This window comes from Daucus carota, chromosome 7 (genome assembly GCF_001625215.2).
Source record: "Daucus carota subsp. sativus chromosome 7, DH1 v3.0, whole genome shotgun sequence".
Lineage (NCBI taxonomy): Eukaryota > Viridiplantae > Streptophyta > Magnoliopsida > Apiales > Apiaceae > Daucus > Daucus carota.
In genome coordinates this window covers 37918360-37943511 of record NC_030387.2, presented here as the reverse complement: position 1 = coordinate 37943511, position 25152 = coordinate 37918360, and the positions used below count along the sequence as shown (strand labels likewise).

General features: G+C 32.3%; 2 protein-coding genes across 3 annotated transcripts; one reads left to right on the top strand and one right to left on the bottom strand.

The window, feature by feature from the left end:
- Window positions 1–5075: 5075 nt before the first annotated feature.
- LOC108195338 (kinesin-like protein KIN-7G) lies at window positions 5076–11785 on the bottom strand. Of its 2 annotated transcripts, none has more exons than XM_017362298.2 (14): window positions 11648–11785; window positions 11165–11475; window positions 10719–10808; window positions 10532–10632; window positions 10317–10430; window positions 10159–10240; window positions 10018–10085; window positions 9850–9915; window positions 9614–9741; window positions 8281–8617; window positions 7062–7166; window positions 6319–6981; window positions 5665–5966; window positions 5076–5510 (listed from the first exon to the last, which is right to left on the bottom strand). In XM_017362298.2, the coding sequence occupies exons 2-14, from the start codon at window positions 11379–11381 to the stop codon at window positions 5192–5194; spliced, it is 2592 nt and encodes an 863-aa protein (XP_017217787.1). In that variant the 5' UTR covers window positions 11382–11475; window positions 11648–11785; the 3' UTR covers window positions 5076–5191. The 2 variants fall into 2 exon arrangements, with proteins under 2 accessions (XP_017217787.1, XP_017217788.1); XM_017362299.2 differs by having other exon boundaries at window positions 11165–11439; window positions 11648–11760.
- A 2181-nt stretch (window positions 11786–13966) lies between these two features.
- LOC108195930 (probable serine protease EDA2) lies at window positions 13967–25143 on the top strand. Its single transcript, XM_017362947.2, has 12 exons — window positions 13967–14366; window positions 15306–15431; window positions 15620–15775; window positions 17972–18154; window positions 19073–19189; window positions 20299–20352; window positions 20433–20504; window positions 21731–21924; window positions 22093–22187; window positions 23251–23325; window positions 24243–24326; window positions 24760–25143. The coding sequence occupies exons 1-12, from the start codon at window positions 14187–14189 to the stop codon at window positions 24873–24875; spliced, it is 1452 nt and encodes a 483-aa protein (XP_017218436.1). The 5' UTR covers window positions 13967–14186; the 3' UTR covers window positions 24876–25143.
- The last annotated feature ends 9 nt before the right edge of the window (window positions 25144–25152 follow it).

Here is a 25152-nt window from a genome sequence, read left to right as displayed (position 1 = left end):
TTATATTATATATTTTTGTTAAAACAGGACAACAATTCAAAATAATTGTCTTTGATGGGAGGGCGGTTCGAACTAATTTTATTATTAGTATTGTATTTGACAAGATGGTCACTTAAACAAATTTTTATACTAATTATAATTTTTTTTTTGTTAGTGGTATGTTTGATGGGAAGATGACTCAAAATAATTTTTATGCTATCATAATATTAATTGATTCGTATCAAAATTTATAACACCGCCGCGAAGCGTCTTCTAATTTTTCTTAAATTTCGGATAGAAAATATAATTATAATTTAAAAAATAAGGTTCAAGAATTCTAAAAGTGATACAACTCTTTTCTGATTGAATTCTAAAGATGATACAATTCTTTTCCTTTTTATTTAATATTTTTTATTGAATCCTAAAGATGATACAATTTTTTTCTTATTTAGTAATCCTAAAAGAAATAGAATTATATTTAAAAAATCAGGTTCAAGGATTGCAAAAGTTAATACAATTCTTTTCTTTGATACAATTCTTTTCTTACTTAGGAATCCTAGGATTAAATTTATTTAAACTAACAATCATAGATAAAATACAATTTATATTTAGGATTTGTAGGGTAATACGTATGATTTTTATTTTCGATTTAGTCTTAAAATTTTATTTTAAATTTCGTATAGAAAATAAAAGATCGTAAAGATATTAATCATCAAAAAAACTAATAGCAAAAAAATTAGGTACGTAAAAGAATAATAATTTTTAACTAATAAATAAGAATCATAAAATAAAAATAATTAACAAAAAAATAGGATATATAAAATAAGAATCATATATTGATTTTTTAATAATGTAAATGATTCTCGATTAGTATTGTGTTTGACGGGCACGGGAGGCGGCCCAAACTAATTTTTATCTAAATAATAATAATTTTTCTATTAGTATTATGTTTGACGGAAAAGTTGCTAATATAATTTTTATCTATGTCGGCTCAAACTAATTTTGATCTAAATTATAATATTTAATTTTATCATAAAAATAATAATTATTGATTAATATTGTCTTTGACGGGAGGGGGGTTCGAACTAATTTTATCATTAGTATTGTGTTTGACATGATGGCCACTTATACAAATTTTTATACTAATTATAATGTTTTTTATTAGTGATATATTTAACGGGAAAATGACTCAAAATAATTTTTATATTATTTATATCAAAATTTATAACGCCGCCGCGAAGCGCGAAGAATTCTAAAAGTAATACAATTCTTTTCTTATTTAATTCTAAAGATGATACAGTTCTTTTCTTATTTTGTATTTCTTATTAAATTCTAAAGATGATACAATAGTATTTCTTATTGAATTTTAAAGATGATACAATTTTTTTCTTATTTAGTAATTCTAAAAGAAATAGGATTATATTTATTCAAACTAATAATAATAGATAAAATACAATTTATATTTAAGATATGTAAAGTAATATATACAATTCTTATTTTCGATAAGATATATTGAAGATATGTTTAACGGGAACACGACTGAAAATAAATTTTATGGAATTATAATATTATTTCGTATCAAAATTTATAAAAAAGATTATTTATTAGTATTGTGTTTAAGGGGAGGGCGGCCCAAATTAATTTTTACCTAAATAATAATTTTTTTTTATTAGTATTATGTTTGACGGGAAAGTAGCTAAAATAATTTTTTTGTCTAAATTTAAAAAAAATTCATAACGCCGCCGCGAAGCGCGGCTTTTTTCGCTAGTATATATATATAAAGGAAGATGCGGGCGTCTCTACAATTGTTCGATTCATTCTTCTGATTTTTCTTAAATTTCGGATAGAAAATATAATTATAATACAAAAAATCAGGTTCAGGAATTCTAAAAGTAATACAACTCTTTTCTTATTGAATTCTAAAGATGATACAACTCTTTTCCTTTTTATTTAGTATTTCTTATTGAATTCTAAAGATGATACAATTTTTTTCTTATTTAGTATTCCTAAAAGAAATAGAATTATATTTAAAAAATCAGGTTTTAACCAATAAATAGGAATCATAAAATAAAAATAATTAACAAAAAAATAGGATATATAAAATAAGAATCATATATTGATTTTATAATAATGTAAATGATTCTTGATTAGTATTGTGTTTGACGGGCAAAGGAGGCGGTCCAAACTAATTTTTATCTAAATAATAATAATTTTTCTATTAGTATTATGTTTGACGGGAAAGTGGCTAATATAATTTTTATCTATGTTATAATTTTTTTTTTGTTAAAACGGCAGTTCAAAATAATTACAAAATAAAATAGGATATATAAAATAGGAATCATATATTGATCTTATAATAATGTAAATGATTCTTGATTAGTATTGTGTTTGACGGGCAAGGGAGGCGGCCCAAACTAATTTTTATCTAAATAATAATAAATTTTCTATTAGTATTATGTTTGACGGGAAAGTGGCTAAAATAATTTTTTGTCCATGTTATAATATTTTTTTTGTTAAAACGGTACCGCGGTTCAAATTAATTTTTATCCAGTTATAATTTTTAATTTTATCATAATTAGAATAATTTTATTAATATTGTGTTTGACAGTAAAGCGACTCAAACTAATATCTAAATTATAATATTTTGTTATTAGTATTGTGTTTGACATGAGAGCGGCTCAAACTAATTTTGATCTAAATTATAATATTTAATTTTATCTTAAAAATAATAATTATGGATTAATATTGTCTTTGACGGGAGGGAAATTCGAACTAATTTTATTATTAGTATTGTGTTTGACATGATGGCCACTTATACAAATTTTTATACTAATTATAATATTTTTTTATTAGTGATATGTTTAACGGGAAGATGACTCGAAATAATTTTTATGATTCATATCAAAATTTATAACGCCGCCGTCTTAAATTCGGATATAAAATATAGTTATAATTCAAAAAATCAGGTTCAAGAATTCTAAAAGTAATACAACTATTTTCTTATTGAATTCTAAAAATGATACAATTCTTTTCTTATTTAGTATCTCTTATTAAATTCTAAAGATGAAATTCTCATCAAATCTTTAAATCTTTAGAAGTCGTGTAAGAAACTTTGAACTCAAATCGTTTTAACATATTATGTGTCTATATTTACTCTCGGCAACAATAATTAACAAATAAATATGATATATAAAATAGAAATCATCTATTGATCTTATGATAATGTAAATTATTCTTGATTAGTATTGTGTTTGATGGGCACGGGAGGCGGCCCAAACTAATTTTTATCTAAATAATAATAATTTTTTTATTAGTATTATGTTTGACGGGAAAGTGGCTAAAAATTATATTTAAGATTTGTAAGGTAATATGTACGTACAATAAAATTTGGTCTTATAATTTTTTTAAATTTTGGATAGAAGATATAATTATAATTTAAAAAATCAGGTTCAAGGATTCCAAAAGTTAATACAATTCTTTTCTTTTCGGATTCTAAAGGTAATAAAATTCTTTTTTTATTTAGGAATCCTAAAAGGAATAGGATTATATTTATTTAAACTAACAATCATACATAAAATACAATTTATATTTAAGGTTGGTAAGGTAATATGTACAATTTTTATTTTCGATTTAGTCTCATAATTTTCTTAAATTTCGAATTGAAAATAAAGGATTGTAAAGATAATAATCATTAAAAAAAACTCATAGCAAAAAAGTTAGAAACATAAATAATAATAATTTTTAACTAATAAATAGGAATCATAAAATAAAAATAAATAACAAATAAAATAGAATAGAATATATAAAATAGGAATCATATATTGATTTTATGATAATGTAAAAGATTCTTGATTATTATTGTGTTTGACGGGCACGGGAGGCGGCCCAAACCAATTTTTATTTAAATAATAATAATTTTTCTATTAGTATTATGTTTGACGGGAAAGTGGCTAAAAATTATATTTAAGATTTGTACTGTAATATGTACTTACAATTTTTATTTTCGATTTAGTCTTATAATTTTTTTAAATTTTGGATACAAAATATAATTATAATTTAAAAAATCAGGTTCAAAGATTACAAAAGGTAATTTAATTCTTTTCTTTTTGGATTCCAAGGATAATACGATTCTTTTCTTATTTAGGAATCCTAACCGGAAGAGGATTATATTTATTTAAACAAACAATCATAGATAAAATACAATTTACATTTAAGATTTGTAAGATAATACGTACTATTTTATTTTCGGTTTAGTCTTATAATTTTCTTAAAATTTGAATTGAAAATAAAAGATTGTATAGATAATAATCATTAAGAAAAACTCATAGACTAAAAGTTAGAAACATAAAAGAATGATAATTTTTAACTAATAAATAGGAATCATAAAATAAAAATAGTTAACAAATAAAATAGGATATATAAAATAGGAATCATATATTGATTTTATGATAATATATATGATTCGTGATTAGTATTGTGTTTGACGGGCACGGGAGGCGGCCCAAACTAATTTTTATCTAAATAATTATAATTTTTCTATTAGTATTATGTTTGACGAGAAAGTGGCTAAAATAATTTTTTATTTATGTTAGAATATATTTTTTTTGTTAAAACGGGACAACTATTCAAAATAATTTTTATCCAATTATAATCGTTAATTTTATCATAATTAGAATAAGTTTTATTAGTATTGCGTTTGACAGTAAGGCGACTCAAACTAAAATCTAAATTATAATGTTTTGTTATTAGTATTGTGTTTGACAAGGAAGCGGCTCAGACTAATTTTGATCTAAATTATAATATTTAATTTTATCATAAAAATAATAATTATGGATTAATATTTTGTTTGACGGGAGGGCGGTTCGAACTAATTTTATTATTAGTATTGTGTTTGACAGGATGACACTTAAACAAATTTTTATACTAATTATAATATATTTTTTTATTATTGATATATTTGATGGGAAGATGACTCAAAATAATTTTTATGCTATTATAATATTAATTCGTATCAAAATTTATAACGCCGCCGCGAAGCGCGGCTTTATTCACTAGTTGATTTAATAGACATAATTTTTATTTAATTTTTGGTTGCAGGAAAACTTGAGGTTAGTAGCTCCAAGTGGTACCTCTAACAAGTCAAATTGCATGAACTAGTCGAGGTTTATGGCCATGTACGCAAAACTATTTCCTCTGAGGATGTACAAAGACATTACAGTATCAATGATAGGCTTTCCCTAAGGCTACGTTTTTTTCTCGAGCCCCAGTTATTAAAGTTAAGGCCGAAAATCTCCCTGAAACTCTTGTCGCGTGTAGCTGGTCCAACCACCTTGAAGACAACATCAGCACTGCGAGCAGCATGATCCATATCTTCTGTTTCAGTCCATAAGCGGTTAACCAACTGCAATCTCCTGTGTTTACCATCTAAAGGAATGCCCCATTGCATGAAGAGGCTTTCCCTCTCTACTTCAGATAGTTGTTTATGCAATTGAGAGCACAGCATTTGCCTCTCACGAGCTAGAGCTTTTGCACTGTTACCAGAATTTTAGCAAGTATATATTAATTCCGAGCAATCAACAATGATTGGCATGGTTTAAAGTTGAATGACAAATGGTGCAAAAAGTAATTTAAAGAATTTTAATGTACAACAATGTGTAATAGATTCTTTGAACTGTCGTGTCTTACCTTGAAGCTAACGTTAGAACCTGGCCATGTTTCCCAGTTTGAATATAACGACAAACTTTTTCCTTTAAGAGTGACAACCTCTGAAGCTCGACCTCCATGTATATACAGTCACTCGGTTCACCTCTAAATAGCAGAAAGAAATGTGTTCTATGCAGTAAAGACACATTGCAAACATCCCAAAGTTTAACGATTTCTCTTTGGAGTCTTTTAAATTTCAAGCGCCAATCATCGTCTGCTGAATCCAAAATAACATCCTTAACACCCTTGGAAGAACCATTAGACCCTGCTTCAGTCTTAGTTTCCTATTATGTTTGGCAGAAGAAAAACGGAATTCAGAATTTAATGTTCTCTGATGAATTAAGTGAATTCAATTCATGACTTATGTTATTTACATCCAGGTGTGACTACTTAATCTTAGGATATATCTGTGGGATTTACATAGTAAGAGACTCAAAGGGTGTTTGGTTTAGTGTTTTGGCAAAAACTAAGTACTCAGTGTATTAAGAACAAGTGCTTATTTTCCTCAGAAAGCGAGGAAACAAACACTTTCGAAGCATTACTTTTGGCATATTGATCATATGAGAGGACTGCCTCTAATAGAGTCACAGAATGAGAAATGGAGTACTAGGAAACTAATAACAAAATAAAACTCACCGCGGATTCACGAGTGTTGCCGTCATGCTGAGGCTCAGCTGTAATTTTCATTTCTGCATCCCTACTAATATCTGCATTAGTCTTCTCGTATGCTTTCTGTTCAATCTCAGTGGTACCAGCAGGAGGATTAAGATTTGCATCGTAATTCTGTGCAGAAGCTTCACCAAATGGTCTACCAGCTAAGTCTTGCATGACCCCTTTCGGTGGTTTGTGGTCATTGTTTGCCTTCACCAAAGAGGAGACACGTTCTAGATATTCCTGCGATACAGGTAAAGCCCCTTTCTGGAGTTCAGTCTCTACTTCTTTGAAAGTCATAAAAGGTGAACTTTCAGTATTATCTTCCGAAAAACAGCTGGCTTCAGAATAACTGTTGGTATCGTCTTTAAGTACCTCCTCAAAGGTATCATTACTTTTGTTATCAATTTCATCCATACCGTAAGTTGATTCATTTTCACTGAATTGTGAAGTGCTGATTAGAAGCTTATTAGATACATCCTTACTTCGAAACACTCTTATACTAGGGGATTCTGCTTGGCTATCACTGACACTACTACTGTCATCAATAACCCGAGTTGTGACAAATGCTCTGTCGTGATCTTGTGATAGATGTTCATCATCTGTTGATTGGTGAATTCGCAGGTGAGGATAGCGACTAAAACCTTCCTGCAGGAATTGAACAGATAATACATAGCATGGAAAACAGATATAGAAGACTAAGAATTTACTTAGATGCATATATATACCCTTGATGATGGACGTCGCTCATCACTTATCTGCTGTAGCAAATTATGAACCTCTGATTTAGCAGCATCTCGTTGCAGTCTTAGATTTTTCACCTCTTTCTCCAGCTATACAACATAATAAAACATAGAGAACATATATGAACCGAAGTGTAATTATTTGTAGGCAATTAACCTGTAGATACATATAGTCATATTTTTATCGGGATAATACGATTCAAACAGTGATGTCTCGAAATGAGTTAAATAAAAAAGAATGCTGCGAGGATGTAAATCTAGAATAATGTACTCCTACATGAAATTAAATTTTCTGCAGTAATATATAGTGGCTAACTTTGTTAATTAAAATAACCCCTTTTTGAAGAAATACAGTGCAAAACCTGCAGTATGTTTCCTTGCTCAAGATAGGCTACTTTTATTTGAGCAATTTTGCATTCTACCCAATCAAAATTTTATTAAGGGCGCAATTATGATTTCTCACTTAAATGACAGGCAATCTTCAAAAACAGGTCACTTCCGAGAAATAATTGTAAAGAACGTAAGGCCTAAATGGTCGAATAGCAGTATGAGTTGTCCACTTGTTACATCTGTCTACACTATTCAATATGTCATTATGATGAAATGGTGAGGGTTTTTTCCTGCTTGGTGGATATCCAAGACTCAGTAATGTAGATAATCTGGCCTAATTAATAGTTCATATACAAACTATTGCCTAAAGAAACATACAGGAAGACATTGCAAGAAACAGTGCAGTATCTTTTCTTTCAGAAAAAAGCATGGTTGAGCATTGTAAAGCCGAACCTGACCATATTAAAATAGTTATACTTTTTGTAAAGGGAAAAAACTAACAGGTATACTGAACTGATTGATTCATTAAATAAGAAATGTAGCCAAAAAATTCGGCAGTAGATCAGAAAATCCAGTATACAAGCAGAATAGAAACAAGATAACAATTTGCTATATAAAAAGCCATGCTAGTGAATCCAATAAAAGACTCGATGGATGTCCTCGACAGCAGAAATTAGTATCAATTACCAAAACTAAACGTAATTGGTTTAGTAACATGGTAGTCTTAGTAACTTCGACTCATTGTCCAGTCCGATATATAGGACATCTGGTATATTCATATTACCAACACAGTTTCTTTTAATATCTGGATAATTTTTTAGAATGACCATCTTTGTTTAAAATATCAGGAAAAAAAAAACTACTCAATGGTTACCTTTTCAATTTTAAGGTCTTTCTGTCTAAGAAGTGCAGATAATTTTGACTCTGCAAAACTGGATCTTGGACTACTTAACTCCCTCTCCAGCCTGGCTAATTCTCTTTGCATGTATTTGGCCAAAGCTTTATCTGATATGATCACATTAACTTGTGCCTTAGTTGATACTTCTTTGGCATGACTCGCAAACAAGAGAGTATTTCTTGATTGTTCAGCCTGACTTCGTGCGGGGCTCATTGTACAGATGATAGCAGTCCTAGCGTTGCCCCCCAAGGAGGTTTTCAGTATGTGGGTTAGCTTAGAATTTTTATAAGGAACATGACCATTCCTTCCTTTGCTGCATAAGAGCAACAAAATTTGAGTAAATGTTTGCCACCTTTCAGAACAGAGCAGACAAGGAAAATGTGTACAAATTTTTAAAAAGAAAAGAGAAACAAATTTGAACAAGGCACCAACACACATGTGAAGCTCTGAAAAAATTTAAGGACGCTTGCCATACCCTCCCCCAAACAAGTATAATACAGGAGTGTGCTGTGTGTTGCAAGCACAGGCGTATAGACAGACGATGATGGGAGATGGTGTTTTGTTACTAGACAGAATCAACTAAATTGTCAATGACTAAGTTTCTTTTATCTATTTGCTGTGCTGATGCCAATTCTTTCCCTCACCACTTTTCAACTTTATATCCAGATTAGAGGTTCCGCATTCGCAACAACAGTGAAGTATAGTTGCACTGAAGTGAGAGATGATATCTTGTGATCTGCATGTAATGGTATCCTCGAGCGGTTATTTATACCTGTGAGGTCCACAAAGCTAAACCTGGTACTGCATGTCGATTATACAAGATATCATGTGCAAATACCTACCCTGATACGTGATACCAGTTGCCAGCCGCCAGTGAGTTAGAGCATCTCCTACAATGCTCACTATCTCCAATCTTGTAAAATATGGCAAGTGAAGTAGCTAGGGAATCACTCCAACAGGAGGATGTCGCTAGCCTCTTTTCTCACAAGCTTCATTTTGCTTGTTTGTTTTTCTTTAATTTTTGTTGACGTGTTTCACTCTATTTCAGTTTCATATTTTATTCCCCCTCTCTTTTTCTTAACTGTAACTCCTCAATTCATGTCCTCAATATTTTTTTTGTATGCATTTCTTCAGTAGCATCATGAAATCATCTTGCTCACACCTATTTTTGTTCAACTAGGGATTTCTTACACCTAGGGCAGATATTTTCTTCAGTTAGTATGTACTAATCCTATTTACCAATTTTTCTAGCAATCAAAATAGGTTTTTAAGTATCATAAACTCGAGAGAGAATTTTAAAAAGTTAAACCTTAATTTGCGGATGACGGCTCCAAGGGTAACCAAACTTCGATTCACGTGGCTACCTTCCTTTGATCTGGTACCAGCTGAAAATGAATGAGTTAGTGCCCGCTCACTTCCAGCAAGATCTACTAAATCCTGCATACAAATAAAAACATAATATTAATGTGTGATCACTTTAAACCTAGAAGTCGTAATAGAAACTGTTGCTCTGTTCATTTCTTCTCTATATACATAAGAACATACCAAAGAAGCGAAAATGGTGCTTGGGTTCTCATTGCCTGAAAGATCACGTCCAGAACTCTCAATTGTCTGTGGAATCAATTGATCAAGGTAAGTAGAAGTCGATATCCAAAGGGATGCAACCACACTAAAAAGTATTTAAAGAAACTTTAGGCTAATAAAAAATAGTACCAGCCTAATGATTTGATGAGATCTGGAGCTTGTACCATTTAGCGAGGTCTCCTCTTTCTGCTTCTGAGCTGCAGAATGCACAATGACATATCAGCCTTCGAACACAATATACAGAACTCCAGAAAAGCTACATGTCCTTACCTTCACAGACAGAAAGAAGCTCTTTCGCATGATTCCAGTCCCGCAGAGTTGCTTCTGTTAGATTCTCAACAGTAGTGCCTCTCTGTTAAAGTAGGTGAAACTCAGAAGTCATGCAACGGAATAAACCTATAGCAGTATGTTTCAGGGATGGTATTTACCTCTGGATCATCTAGAAGCCTGAGTGGAGAGCTATCTGTGCTGAGTACGTCTCTGACAGATTCATTGTCTATTTCCATAGCAGAGAACTTTAAACGATATTCTCTATCCATGTGCTAGCAATATCACATCCATAAACAATCAATGCACTAGGGAGAAGAGATTGATTTCAGCATTGAATATACATCGTCTTAATGATAAACCGGGAATTAGTTACCTTCTCTATGTAGTCATAAATATCTGATATGATATACTCAGCAATGCCCCTCATGGTGTATGTCTTTCCGCTGCTCCTTTGTCCATATGCCAATATACTTGCTATACATGATTTTACAATTAGAAATGATTGTTGAGATCCATGTGGAATTAGAAGTGGGAAGAAAAAGAAAAAAATGGATACTCACAATTGATACCGTTGACAGCTGAAAGGGCAATTTCCCTTGCTCCTTCCATGTAAACCTGTCTCGTGGAGCAGTCTGGACTAAAAACTCTGTCTAGACACCAAAAAAAAAACCGCTAAAAGAACAGATAAAGAAACAGAACTTTGCAAGGATAACTGCAACAAGCCTACAACTATAGATAATTAAACAGAGAACACACTTCTTGCGCACAAAAAGAAATATAATATGGTCTATGTATTAAAGGTGTGTATAAACATACAAACAGCTTATCAAGAATTCTCAGCTAGAACTATATACAAATTTTATCGAGCAGATATCATATACTTTAAATTCAGAATTTATAGGGCATGCTTCAGCTCCACGGCAACCATCTCAGCCATTTCGCAGCCCTTGTGATGTACAATCTTAAATTAGAATAAACAAACCTAATGCAAGATATATTTGCATACCGAATTTATAAGCAGTAGGACGCAAAGATCTGTCAGGAACGAAAAAATCATTATTCTTGTAGATAATGGTATTGTCATTTACACATTCCCAATCTGAAACATCATCTGTTGCAATCTCCTTCTGATTCAAAGGCCGCAACCTAACCGACACGAAAAAGTTTTCGTCATGCCCCCTCTCCATTGCCACATCTTCAAGGGCTCCTATTCTGACAGCCATGAATGATTCGATTTGATAGCCCGAATGGTGGATTTATCGTCAGTTATCCGCGGAAATCCTATTAGAACAGATACTCATTTCTGAGGAACATAGCCTAAATTGTCACAAAAAATAAATAATCATGAATTAAAGTTTATCAGACACAGATTATTATGTGTTCAGTGTTTTGTTTGCATGCATAAGGTATGTATTGAAAATGTAGTACGAAATGTATTAAATTATTACAAAAAGAAAACAAAGAAGCTGGGAATGAACATTGAAATTACCAGGAGGAAATAATCTTTGGTAAGGCCGGAGAATTTATACATAAATCTCTCTGTTTCAAGGGGAGAGAGAGATTGAAACAGAGAGATTTATGAACTGATTCCAAGTTTTCAACATAGGGAGGTTGGGAACAAAAAGAGAACGCGCGTGCAGATTTTGTTCGCCAAATCAATTGACAGCCCCAGGTTAGGAAGGCTAGAAACTTTAATCAAATATTAATATTTTCACGAGATTATTGCATTTTATAATCCCGGATGGATCATTAGCAAATTAGTATCCAGACTTTGAAACGTGATAATTCGTACCCAAAAATTTGTAGTAATTTATAATATTATTTAATTATACATCGAGTAAAATAGATGTTGTGTTGTATCATTTATACCGAGTTTTCATATTTGGTTGGATTTTTGAATTACTGTTTTAGAAATTTTGGAATTCTTCAAAATTATTGATGTTTAATCGAGATATATGTTGGTGAATCTTCTTATATGTTCAATGTGATTTATCAAATCAGGTATAAAATGATCATGTTGAATGTTATTATTTGACTGAGTTATTTTGCGGATATAATACTAGTGTTATGTCGTATTTGAGTTGTTTTTGCGGATATAAATCATGTAATTTAAGGGTAAAAAGTCATGAAATTATTATTACCTCTTTCATTTGTTTCTTTAATGAAAAGTTTTATAATTATTGATAGGGTTAAATTTTCTCGTGCACGATTAATGAATTTGAATATTTTTATCTATCTCGATCAATGATTTCAAAATTACATCCGTAAAGTTGTGTTTTCTTGTACACGAACTAACGAATTTGAATATTTTTATTTAACTCGATTGTTAGGAATGATGAGCACTTAATCTTTTTGACCCAATGATCAGTTCAGAAGGATTACTACAATAACCAACCATAAAATATTCTCATATTCAAATTATATACTATAAAATTATATGGTTAAATATTTCTTTACATTTTTCACTTTCATATGACTCATTACTCATATTTAATAACTAACGTTTATATATGTTTCGAAATAATTTTACAAGCAGATTTGTACAGATATTTGAAATTTATATTAGATTTATCAATATTTTCATTATATTTTGTATTTGATTACATTTTGTATATTTTTGATAAATATGTATATAACAAATATTACATGTTAATTTTAACTATAAAAATTTTAGTATGATACTAATATGGTATAATATAATTATCATTTGGAAATAATTATCCGTGACAGCTAGAATTTATATAAATGACAAGCCTAATAATTTATGTTGATTCAAATATAATAATTCAAAAATTATGAGCAGTCCTTTTACGTTTATTCATCTCCGATCACTTGATACATCAATTTTTTAAAAATTTGCCCCAAACATCATATATGACAAATAATTGAGTGCATAAGCACCCAATTTACATGGATCTAGTAGGATGGTTTGTACACGAGATTTATTTCTAAGATTTCCCCTAAAAGAAGATAAAAAAATATTATACGTCACAACCCTAATCAAGTCATGTGTGATTTTTGAAAATTAATTCAACACTCAAATTCTAAATCTGAAATAAGTTAGGATATTCCGATTGCTTTCAAAAAAAATTAGGATATCCCGATCTATCGATACACTTATTAGGGATCATTCTATATGTATTCGTAACATTGTTGTTGGATGCAAGTCCAAGAAAATTAGGAAAATATGAAAAAATAGGAAATGAGTTGAGATGGCGAGAAAAGGTGGAGTATTACTTAAAATTATATACTCCTACATAACTAGAGGTTTTTTTATCCTATTTTGTATGTGACGTAAAATTATATTAGCAAATCCATTTTTTGTCTATTTATAATTTAATATATAGAACTCGGGAAGAAGAAGGTTTTTCTTTTGAAGCAAGGACGAAGTTGTATAGTTATCCTTCTAAATCTCTTAATGAATATAATATATAACTTATATGGTATATTTGGGATGAAACTAGTACAATTATTAAAGTAGGTGGATAGACAGTTAAAATGTCTTTCGATTTGCCATTATTGTGACATTGTCACATTTAAAAAGAAATTCGATACCTATTTTGCACATTCAGAACACAATTAAGAGAATTGATGCAAATGTTCCATAGTTTGATATTCAAGTTCGATCTTAACATATAAATATTTTAATATCACTCTGAAAGTTTTAGACAATTCTTTCGAATCTCCTAAGAACATAATCATAAATTTATATATTGAAATAATCATAAATTATATTTAAAAATACGATAGTATTAAAAAAAAAACGGCTGACGCTTCTAAAACAAAAAATGGATCATCATACTGGGCCGTACTACAAACGAAGCCCACACGCGACAAACCCGTGACCCGCCCATACTTTGTTGCCAAGTTAAGCAAGCAAGTTACAACAGGATTGATCAGAGTTCACAAATCACAACTCAACGATCTGGTCTGACTTTACATGTATAAATACACGCCCCACTGAGTTGTAGTAGTTGATTGTCTGAAACAAATAAATATACATACAAATAAGTTATAAGTATCCTGTGATGAAGCTGAAGGCATGTATGAGTTTAGTTTTGCTGTTTCTAGTAGCTTTGTGTTTCTTCACTAGTATCAGTCATGGAATTTCAACCTCACGATTCACTGACCGGCTTATTAGCAACAGCAATTATCTCACCACTACGCCTCTCTGGCTCAATCAGTCTCTTGATCACTTCTCGCCCTATGTAATCTCTCTCTCTCTCTCTCTCTCTCTCTCTCTCTCTCTCTCTCTCTCTCCCTCTCCCTCTCCCTCTCCCCCTCCCCCCCTCTCTCTCTCTCTCTCTCTCTCTCTCTCTCTCTCTCTATCTCTCCCTCTATCTCTCTAATTACATGTACAGTAGATTAATGAACACTTTCCAGGCCGGAGAATTTTAATCACTTATCGAAAATTATATGATGAAGTCAATATGTTTATTGAAAGCTTACTTATCTAGGTTATGCTGTGTATGTATAATTGTATATATATGGTTTACACGCATATACATATACCTACAGTTTTATGAATCTCTGAGTGCTCGAATAGTTATGTTTTACATTTGTACTTACTGAAGTAACACTGTAATTGCATCTTAAAAGTTTTGGTTATAGTTGTACAGTCTATAGGTGTTTTGCCTGTACCGATAATTTATTTGGCATGTAATGTAGATATGGTTTATGTGCTTTAGTATGTAGTAAATTGTGCTAGATGTACCAAATATTGTTCGCAAGTGATGCGGCACATATAATGTGGAAGAATAAAAAGTTTTTAATTGTTTTGGTCGATGTGACATTTAGGAAACTTCTGGGGGAGCCAATTTGGGGCCCCTAACATTTTCTTATAGGTTATAAAGTGAATTTAAATAGCTACAGAACGAAAATTAATATTTGAATCAACAGATTAGAAATGAGATAAGAAATCGCCCAAGCAAGCCATAATGAAGATTAAAATTAGAGAAGTTCTATATATCTTTAAGGAATGGGTTTGATTTGTCTTTTTTTTAATTGCAGTTTTTGTATATAATGTGGATGTTCTATACAAAATGTTTACTCACAAAGAAATAAAAGATTTAGGTTTATTTTTTTGTTAGCTCAGATTTAAGTAGTTTATGTTGGTAATCTTGGCATTTGCTTTATTGTATTGACAGGATCATCGTATATTTGCGCAACGGTATTATGAATATACCGACAACTTTCGGATTCCAGATGGGCCAATCTTTTTACAAATTTGTGGCGAAGCGGCATGCAATGGAATAGTAAATGATTATATCAGTGTAAGTCCCACATCCTTCTTATTGCTCGGAGGAGTCTGTTGGGCTTCGCATTCTTATTTGCAAACCTTCTTAGAATGCTGTTGACTGACCCAGCTGCACTCAGACATTAGTCCAATGTTATGCACCACTACAGGGTCATTTCCTGACATCATTAGATGACTATGTCTAACTCTCTTACTTTCAAATAGGTTTTGGCAAAGAAATTTGGAGCTGCTGTGGTTTCTCTCGAGCATCGCTACTATGGGAAGAGTTCCCCATTCAAATCCTTTACAACAGAGAATTTGAAATATCTTTCATCAAACCAGGCACTTTTCGACTTGGCCGTTTTTCGTCAATATTATCAGGCAAGTTATTCTATCAGTGGAATGTTTCATTGACGATCTGGCATAGTTATTTTGTTTGTATATGGTTATATAAATCACCTTTGTAAAGATACATATCTGTTGTCATATTAGAAAAAAATATTAAATTATAGAGAAGTAAATATGTTAAATAAATCACTGGGATCAACTAATTTACAGTAAGTATTGTTAAATAATCCTAGCTGTCTAGCAGATATCCCTCCTGTTGGTAATAAGAGGTTGAAGGTTCAAGCCCTAGTGCAAGAACGTGTTACTAAATTTTTGTAATTGGCCATTATTAAAAAAATAGAGGTATCATAAAAAGGTTCATCATTACATTGATTATTAAAATAATCAATGTAATAAAAAGTTTAGTGTGTTCTACTCTGCAACATATTAAATTAGGATCACTTTGTTCTTATTTGTGCGATATGTATTGTCAACAGAGCCATATACAATATGTGATACTGTTGCCAGTTAAATGATTATACCAAGTGTCAGAATACTCCACTTTTTAGTAGTTAATATTTCTATTGATAAGCCAACAAGCAGTCAACTCATGGATAGTCAGTTAATTTCTTAGTTGATCCTCTCAACCATACATACCAGAGTCAAGTGTAATATTGCATTGTATGCACATTAAATTAGCTATCTTAGAAAAGCATGCTTGTCAGTTGTCACTGCACTAAACCTTGGTGTTCATCCTTTACACTTAAAATATATATTAATGGATGTTCTTTTAAGTACTAGTTAGTAATAGCAAATAAAATATATACACTATAAGATTGGAAAAGTCTTAGTCACGAATTTATCAAGAAACTAGCATATATAATATGCAGATAGTCAGCTGGCGGATTCAGCCATTAAGGCTAGTGGGGGCCAATTTTTTAAAAAAGATTTTGACAATACAAGGGAGGTTACTATATATGATTATAGACTAAGGAGACTACTATTTTAGAAGTAACATTTTCTTATTTTTTCACATTTAAAATCTTCACATTATTGCCCTTTAAACACATATCTTAAATATATATACTGATTGATTAACAGTTAGTACATTGTCAACAAATTAGGATATATATAAGAATGACTTTTCTGATACTATTCAAGTATATTTATCTGAGACAAGTAGATAATAGATTTAAGTGAAAACATGATTACATTAAAAATACTTATCTGAGATAATCTCATGAACATTATCCACTATATATATCGGAGAATAAAAAATTTGAACATATCAACAGAGAATTGGCATGACATAAACACTAAACATTGCATTACGAACAGCGAAGCAACTATCCAACAAATAATATATTCATTTTTAAATTTAAGAAAAAAAGGAAAGGAGAATAGCTTAAATTTTTGGATATTTGATAGAGCAGCAACAGAAAAGCAATTTGCGTGCAGTCATGAATCCAATCTCCTTTTGATTTTCTATTGTAGTAGCATATCATCATAACACTCAACTCTAACTCTGCTGTTTGTAATGTAATTTCTAACGTTAAAAGTATAGCAATTCAACTTTTAGATTAAGCCCCTTCTGTATTTCTGAAGACACCAATATGTATATACTTATACTCCCTCCGTCCCACTCATTTCTTTACGGGTTTTTTTATACTGCTTGACACGCATTTTAAGGTGTATATAAATTATATTTTTGTAACTTATTTAAATTTTCTTTTTCGAATAAAAATTTTAACATCAAATTTTTCTTCAGAAGAGAATTTTTTATATGAAACTGTAATTTATAAGAGGCTCAAAATGTGTGTCGAGCACTTTGTCCCAAATGTAAACAACTCGCTGGGACAGAGGGAGTACTAGTCATGAAATCTAAAAACCTAGTGGGCTCATTTGACCCCACCTGCCATGACTCCCTCTGCTCCTGCAGATAGTATCAGAAAATTTAGTAATTCAAGCATAGTATTTGAAACTCCAAGGGAAAAACATCAAATTGGGAGGACAATCCTCCTGGTCAACTGGAAATTAGTGACAGATGCATGAAAAATTGCAAATAGGTAGGTATTTGGCAAATTTTCATTGACCCCTTGTTTACTGTAACTTGACTATTATCATTGTGGCTTACTATACAAAAATTTAGATATTATTAACAAGCTGCAACCTTTTAATCTTTTGATTATATGATTGCATTAACAACTTTTTTAATTTGCCTTACAAATCTATTTCCGACCTGTTTTGCAGGAAAATTTAAATGTGAAGCTTAACAGATCAGGCGTTGAGAATCCTTGGTTTGTATTTGGTACTTCATACTCTGGAGCTCTTAGCGCATGGTTTCGTCTGAAGTTTCCTCACCTGACATGTGGAAGTCTTGCAAGTTCTGGAGTTGTCCTTGCTATTTATAACTACACTGAGTTTGATCAACAGGTGGATATAGTTTTTTCTGTAGTTCTTAGGCAACCAGGGGTCATCTGGCTTATATATAAGCTATTACATAAAGTTGCAGTTGTAGAAAACCTTAGTGGGCTCTTACTCTCATCGAATAACTTTATAGGCACAAGCAATCTCATTAAATTATTAAAAACAGTTGAGAGAAATAGTATGTATTGTGTGTGCCGAAATTGAGTAGTAAGATAAAAAAGAACACCTCTGCCAGCCTCCAGAGCAGCCCTTCCACTAAATATTACATCAGCAAGAAACTATAGAAGGGTAAACTAAGTTTCTGTAGCCACCTTTATGTCTATTAAAATAATGAGTGCATTTTGATAGGTATTCTCTAGTTTTAAAAACTCTCAATACTTTAGAATTTTACCAGCTGAATGTTCTGCCTTATTTGAAACCCTATTATGGTGAACTTTCTTTCGACCACTGTGAATTGAGATGCACTCTGGACATTAACACGAGTTCAATTATCTTGTCTTTCTCTAGCATTTGTCTACCTGGAGCTTGGTATACATAATTTGTGATCACTGTTCATGATAGAAGTTAGTCTATTCCCTTCATATAAAAGTTTATTATTCCCCCCTAAACCAGATTTAGAAGCCTCTAGCTAGAAGGTATGGGTGTGTGTGTGAGAGAGAGAGAGAGAGGGGGGGGGGGGGGGGATCCTGCTCTAGATTGCGGTTCCGGAAAAATGTTGTCTCGTTTTTTATTAGAGAGAATTGGGTGCTTTCAGTACCTTCACTAGTTCTCCTTTCAGGCATAAATGTTCTTTCTTAATTAAATTTAAATAAATAGTTAAAGTCTGGTTTTCTGGATAATTATCTCATTGTGTTTAAACTCTGCAGCTGTGTCCAATTTGTTAATTGGCAAGATGTAAGTTCTTTCTAAATATTTTTGGTGCAGATTGGTGAGTCTGCAGGCCCAGAGTGTAAATCTGTGCTACAAGAAATTACGACCCTTGTTGACCAAAGGCTTGCATCAGATGGAAATTCTCTGAAGAAATTGTTTAATGCTGCTGAGGTATGAATCTTTCTACGGGTCAGCTTATACAATTGTTCTTGGTGTAGCCTCATCAAAAGTGATTAGATCATTGTGCTTGTACTATATTTTAGGTATCCTTAATGATTTGACGGGCATTGAGTATGTGTAGAACTGGCATTATGATGTCTTGTATTATGTGAAGTGAACATAACTCAGTACTTTTGCATGTATATATAACAAGGTAGTCCATGATACGGTATCTGGATTCTGGTCTTGAAGGAAGAAAGTGGCAAAACAAATTAGTGACTATAGAATTTCCAGTCAGTGGCGGACCCAGAAATTTTTTATAGTGGGTTCCTAGTATAAATATAAAAATAATAATATTTAGGATATTAATAAAAATGTGCAAAATTCACACACATGAAAAATATTTTGTATTTCAAAAGTTGTTTCCTACTGTGCTTTTAGTGTTTTGGGTTTCAAAATTTGGGTTGTATTGAATAAAATTGAGCTTCTTAATTAATTTTAGTGGGTTCCTTACCAAAATTTAGTTGGTTCCAAGTTTAAAAACTATGCTATATTAATACTTGAGCACCTGACTGAGTGGGTGCCTAGGCACCCTCTAGCAGCAACATAGGTCCGCCCCTGATTGCCACAGAGCTTCTCTCACTTTAGGTTGTGCTCACTTGGATGGAACAAAATGAAAAAAAAATTATGAAAAAAAATGTAGGGGAGTGATAAGAGTGCAGAGTTTATGATAATTGGTGTAAATATTTTATGGTAAAATTTTTAAGAATATGGTTAAGAAGGGATGACTATCCATTTTGCAATAGGAAAAAATGAACCTTACTCGAACCTTGAAGAAAGGAATGGCTGAAGGAATGTGTATTTGTGCATCCTTGTCCAGAATTTTGTTTATTCTTTACCCCACTTTCTACCCCAATTATCCATTCTAGTAAGTGCAGCTGATACTTTTTATCTAGATTTCTCGTGGAACCCTTGGTACCGGAAATAAACGTGTGCCACTTACTAGAAAAAAGACGACCTCTTGAGTTATGAAGATATGATAAAAATGCATTTTATTGTCATTTATGCATATTTATTTCCTTTCACAAAACTAATTGCATGTAAAATCTTTGTGTTTGCAGTTGAAAATTGATGGTGATTTTTTATATTTTCTAGCCGATGCTGCAGCCATAGCCGTGAGTTTGCATGTTTATTGATTAAATTTAATAACAAATTTACCGTATATTAGCCATGACTATGTAGTGGAATATTGCAGTTTCAATATGGAAATCCAGATAGATTATGCTCCCCTCTTATTGAAGCAAAGAAGGCTGGAGAGGATTTAGTGGTAAGCCCTTGTTCTTGCTAGATGTATGATAGGTTTATAATAATCTTAAAAGTTTATCAGAGTGTTAATGTATAAAGAGTGATTTATTTGTCGACTCTTTACTGTTTGTAGCTCTTATTTTCACTTTGGTTTGTTGGCCCAATTATTTATTTTCTAAATAACTCGTGCTGAACACTCAACATTAAGGGATGGGTATGGACACTGATATTAGGCTAAGAACTTGAAATATTTTTAAAAAATCAGCGAGTCCTACACTTGGACACTTTCAGCCAAGTTTGGGTAACAACGTTAATCTGCTTGAATTTTATTTTTTTTGGCATGGGTTTATACTTACATTCATTAGTATTCTAATCTTCCGAAGATTTTTAGATTTGTTTAATTCTTAGCATCCATGTGAAATATCATAACCTTGGACATTATCGTATCTCATGCCTTGTCTAAATTGCCAAACACCTCTTCCTGTTAGAATATGATCCTGGTAAGCCTCTTCCTAACACCTTAAGGTTTTAGATTGACTGGTTCTCAACATGGTACAGAGCTCTGGTTTGGCGGAGGTCTTGAGTTCGACTCTCCGTCACCCCCAATATTCTCAGAATTTATTAAGGACACGAGGGCAATGTTATGCCCCAAAAGATGGGCGCCCGTGATCCACTCTCGACCCATAAATGGGCTTTCGAGTGAGGGGGAATGTTAGAATTTGATCTTGGTAAAGCCTCCTTTGATCACCTGCATAAGATCCATTTGGGGCATTCCTCTAATACCTTAAGGTTTTAGATGGAATGGTTCTTAACATGATATCAGAGCCACTTATGCCCGAAAAGATGGGCGCCCGTGATCCACTCTCGACCCATAAATGGGCTTTCGAGTGAGGAGGAATGTTAGAATATGATCTTGGTAAGCCCTCCTCCTAACACCTTAAGGTTTTAGATGGACTGGTTCTCAACACTTCCTACCCAGAATATTAAATGCGTGCATAGTATTATTTACTCGTTATACTCTCTTGTAATTTTGAATAGAACGGGATTTTCGAATGAATGCTGTTTCTCAGTTATGTTTTCTGTGGTAAGTTTGTGAAGTGAGGATTATTCAGAGATAGTTTGTATGATTCTCTCTCTCTCTTTCTTTTCCTCCGAAAATTTATGTGCCGAATGCTGAAACAAGCATTTAAGATGCAGCCGATATTCAGGTTTGCATTTCTAAATAATTGTTACATGTTTTCTACTCAGAGTGCATATGCCAAGTATGTTAATGAGTACTATGTCAAGAGTTTCGGTGTAAGCACCCAGAGTTACAACCAGAAATATCTGATAGAAACTGGCAATGAAGATCGGTTATGGTGGTTCCAAGTTTGTACTGAAGTCGCGTTTTTCCAGATTGCCCCAGCAAATGACAGTATTCGCTCTTCAAAGGTTGATACAAAGTATGTGTGAATCCTTCAGTATTCTAGTCGGATAATAATTGGCATTTGAGTCTTTGAACAACGCTCAACCTAATATTGTCTTTGGGTTTAACTTATTGCTATAGAATCTGGTATCTCTTCCAGGAAAGCTAAAAATTGTATGACAAATTGTTCGATTCTCTGTGACAGATACCATCTGGATCTTTGCAAAAATGTGTTTGGAGAGGGGATATACCCTAAGGTGGATGAAACAAATTTGTATTATGGGGGAACAAAAATTGCTGGTACGGATCATCTATTTCTAGTTATCTGATATTACTCATCTGTTCTTGTAAACAATTTTGTTTAATTGCGTTTAGTTGAGTATATCTGCCAATGCCATTCAATAGTAGGAAACAAATCTTGTAAATACATATTCACAAGGATATCTGCTGCTTTATACATACATAATTGCTGTTTATAAGCATGCCTTATTTCATTTACTTGATTCGCTAGTCATGCCATGGAATTGGGAATACAAATCCTCATCCCAGATAATGATTCCATCTTGTCCCAATTAAATGCGCGCGCAATTTGATTTACCAAAATCTTGTGACCTACAAATTTCAATGAAAGAAAATAAGAACACTAAATGATCGCCTTTCGGAATAGAAAATAAAAAGGAAGGTCCAAGGCTAACTTGAGATTGGAGACAATTCTGTGAAAAATTTTGAGCATGTAGAAGGAACAGTAGGAGACTAGTTCAGCTACAAAACAATAACAAGATAATCAAAGCAATTGTTACTATGGCTTCACAAAGGCGAAACTATGACTTATTATAATGATTAGAACTGAGAAAGAGTAACTACTAATCGGGGTCTTTGAGTCGTCCCGCATACACAATTTATGGGAGATTACGTTCCACACTTTGGAATGACTGTGTTACTTGTAACACTAGTAAGCCCAGGGATGTGGATTTTGAGAATTATAAATGTACTCTGTACAGTTAAATATTGCTAATGCAACTGAAACCAAGTTATTAGTTGCTGGATCAGGAGATATTTAATTTAACTGGTTTATCTCTCTTTCTCTCTGTACATATATGTTGGCTAAAGGATCATTCTGATTCAGGGATGTAATTATATGTCCTTTTTCGGATGTATGCTTGATTTTATGGAATTAATCTATCCAGTATCCCTCCTTCTTTGCCTTTTTCCGCTTCTTTGACAGTAAGGCGGAGCATCCTTGTCCTTGGTTCAGCATTATAATTCAGTGTTGATTAAATTTGCTTCTCTGTGTTCTTAGTTCTCACTATGCTGAGTGCCACTATCATAGCTGCATCACACTCTTATGGGTTGTCTCTTACAGGTACAAAGATAGTCTTTACAAATGGATCTCAAGATCCATGGAGGCATGCGTCCAAGCAGACTTCATCTCCAGATAGTGAGTTATCGATTACTTGGATTAAATGCTATATGATATAAGTTGATAAACACAGACAAACATTTGATTTCAGGCCATTTTATGCTAATCATGCTATGAACTAGTTTGCATTGGTAGATTTGACATTAAAATATCAGTGCAATCGCATCCTCTTGTATAGGTCCTTCAATCATATTTTAATGATCAGACGATGTGTTACAACAGTTTTACTATGCATTCCCATTCCGTACACACGCACACACAAATAAAAATAAAAAGGAGAAGGTATGCATGCCCTTCTACTTCTGTGGAACATTTTAGAAGTTACTGCCTTGGGGGCATCAGTCCTCTTTCTACTGGATATGCTAACACTATTTGCTAATAACATAACTTGCTATTACTCTGATTAGTGTTCCCCGTCATTTGGTCTATGGCATTAGTTTTAGCTAATGATAGTCTGGGTTTAAATCTTGCTTTTTTATTTTGCATGCATATTTTGGAGTCCTCTTGGCGGAAACCCTCCCACATATATATCCAATTCTAGTTCCTGCTACAAACTATATATTAAATGATACTCCCTTTGTCCCCTTCTATTTGCTTACAAATGGGTTGGGCACCGAGATTAATAAAAATGTATAGAACATTGGGAAAAAGAAAGAAAAGTGGGTAAACTGGTGGGACCGACTGATATTTAATGTGTGAAGTGAGTATAGTAGAGGAAGGTACTGGATGTAGTTAATTTTTATATATAAAATTTTACTATTTTTTGTTAAGTATTGTAATGTAAAGAATTGGAAGAGACATCCAACAAAAAAAAAAGTGTAAAGAAATGGTTGGGACAAAGGGAGTAGTACTTAGGAGAACATTACATTTTTTTTATTTAATTTACATAAATATCATATTTTCTTGTGAATAAAATCAAGCTTTTCAATCTTTAGTGCCTTCCTACATTATAACTTGCCAAAATTGCGGCCATGGAAGCGACATGCGAGGATGCCCGCAATCCCCATTGCAACTTGAAGGTATATGCTCTGTCTGTGCAGGTTCAGTACTCTTTCTAGTTGTCCTTCATGTGACTATAATATTTGTCTATAGTAACTGCTTTTATTTTCTTTGGTTTATAATATAATAGCAATGATAAAATTGTCATCTTGAGACACATTGATGGGCCTGTTATGTATCCTAATTTTCTCAAGCTGCCCATTTCAAGTCGAAATGATGAGCTCAGAACAGCTTTACATTTAAAGGATATGTTCAAATGAGTGGATTAGCCTCGCTTAAGTATTTGTTTCTGAATGTTTATAGTTGTTTGGCAGTGATTAAATGGTGTCTGCAAAGTAATTAACAGATTATGCACATTTAATTCTCGATGGTTTTTCCTTTAAACCTCTTTGCCAAGATGGAAGACCCTTTTTCTGACTGGTTTATTCTTGACATTATTTGATTATTATTCAGGAAATGCAAAGAATTGCAGTGCGCCTGATGCCGTACACAAGGTCAGGCAACAGATTGTAGAACAGATGGACTTGTGGCTGTCTCAGTGCCAAGATAAAGGCAAAAGTGCCATTTAAACGCTTTGACCGACAGAAACCATGCCAGTTTTCAAGAGCTGTATAGTTCCCAATCCATAAAGATTATAGTCTGTATAATCAAAATAAAACTATCCACTAAGCATAAGTTGTAAAGGTATGCATGACCGGTGCTTGTTCAGTAAGGAATTTGTAAAGTTCTATAAAGGGTTTCAAGAGCAATACATTTGTATGAGCTTGAGTATAAAAATGATCTGCTTGTTCAAAACTTCAAAAATTTCGCAATTGGCTTAAAATTTAACCCTGGCAAGCGCTCCTT

Coding starts and splice junctions, on each gene's coding strand:
- LOC108195338 (XM_017362298.2), bottom strand. CDS start 11,381: ATGGCTGTCAGAATAGGAGCCCTTGAAGATGTGGCAATGGAGAGGGGG. Junction 10,633..10,718: donor AGCTGTCAACGGTATCAATT/GTGAGTATCCAT, acceptor AATCATGTATAG/CAAGTATATTGGCATATGGA. Junction 5,967..6,318: donor GCAACACTCGTGAATCCGCG/GTGAGTTTTATT, acceptor CAAACATAATAG/GAAACTAAGACTGAAGCAGG.
- LOC108195930 (XM_017362947.2), top strand. CDS start 14,187: ATGAAGCTGAAGGCATGTATGAGTTTAGTTTTGCTGTTTCTAGTAGCT. Junction 14,367..15,305: donor TTGATCACTTCTCGCCCTAT/GTAATCTCTCTC, acceptor TTGTATTGACAG/GATCATCGTATATTTGCGCA. Junction 15,432..15,619: donor TAGTAAATGATTATATCAGT/GTAAGTCCCACA, acceptor ACTTTCAAATAG/GTTTTGGCAAAGAAATTTGG.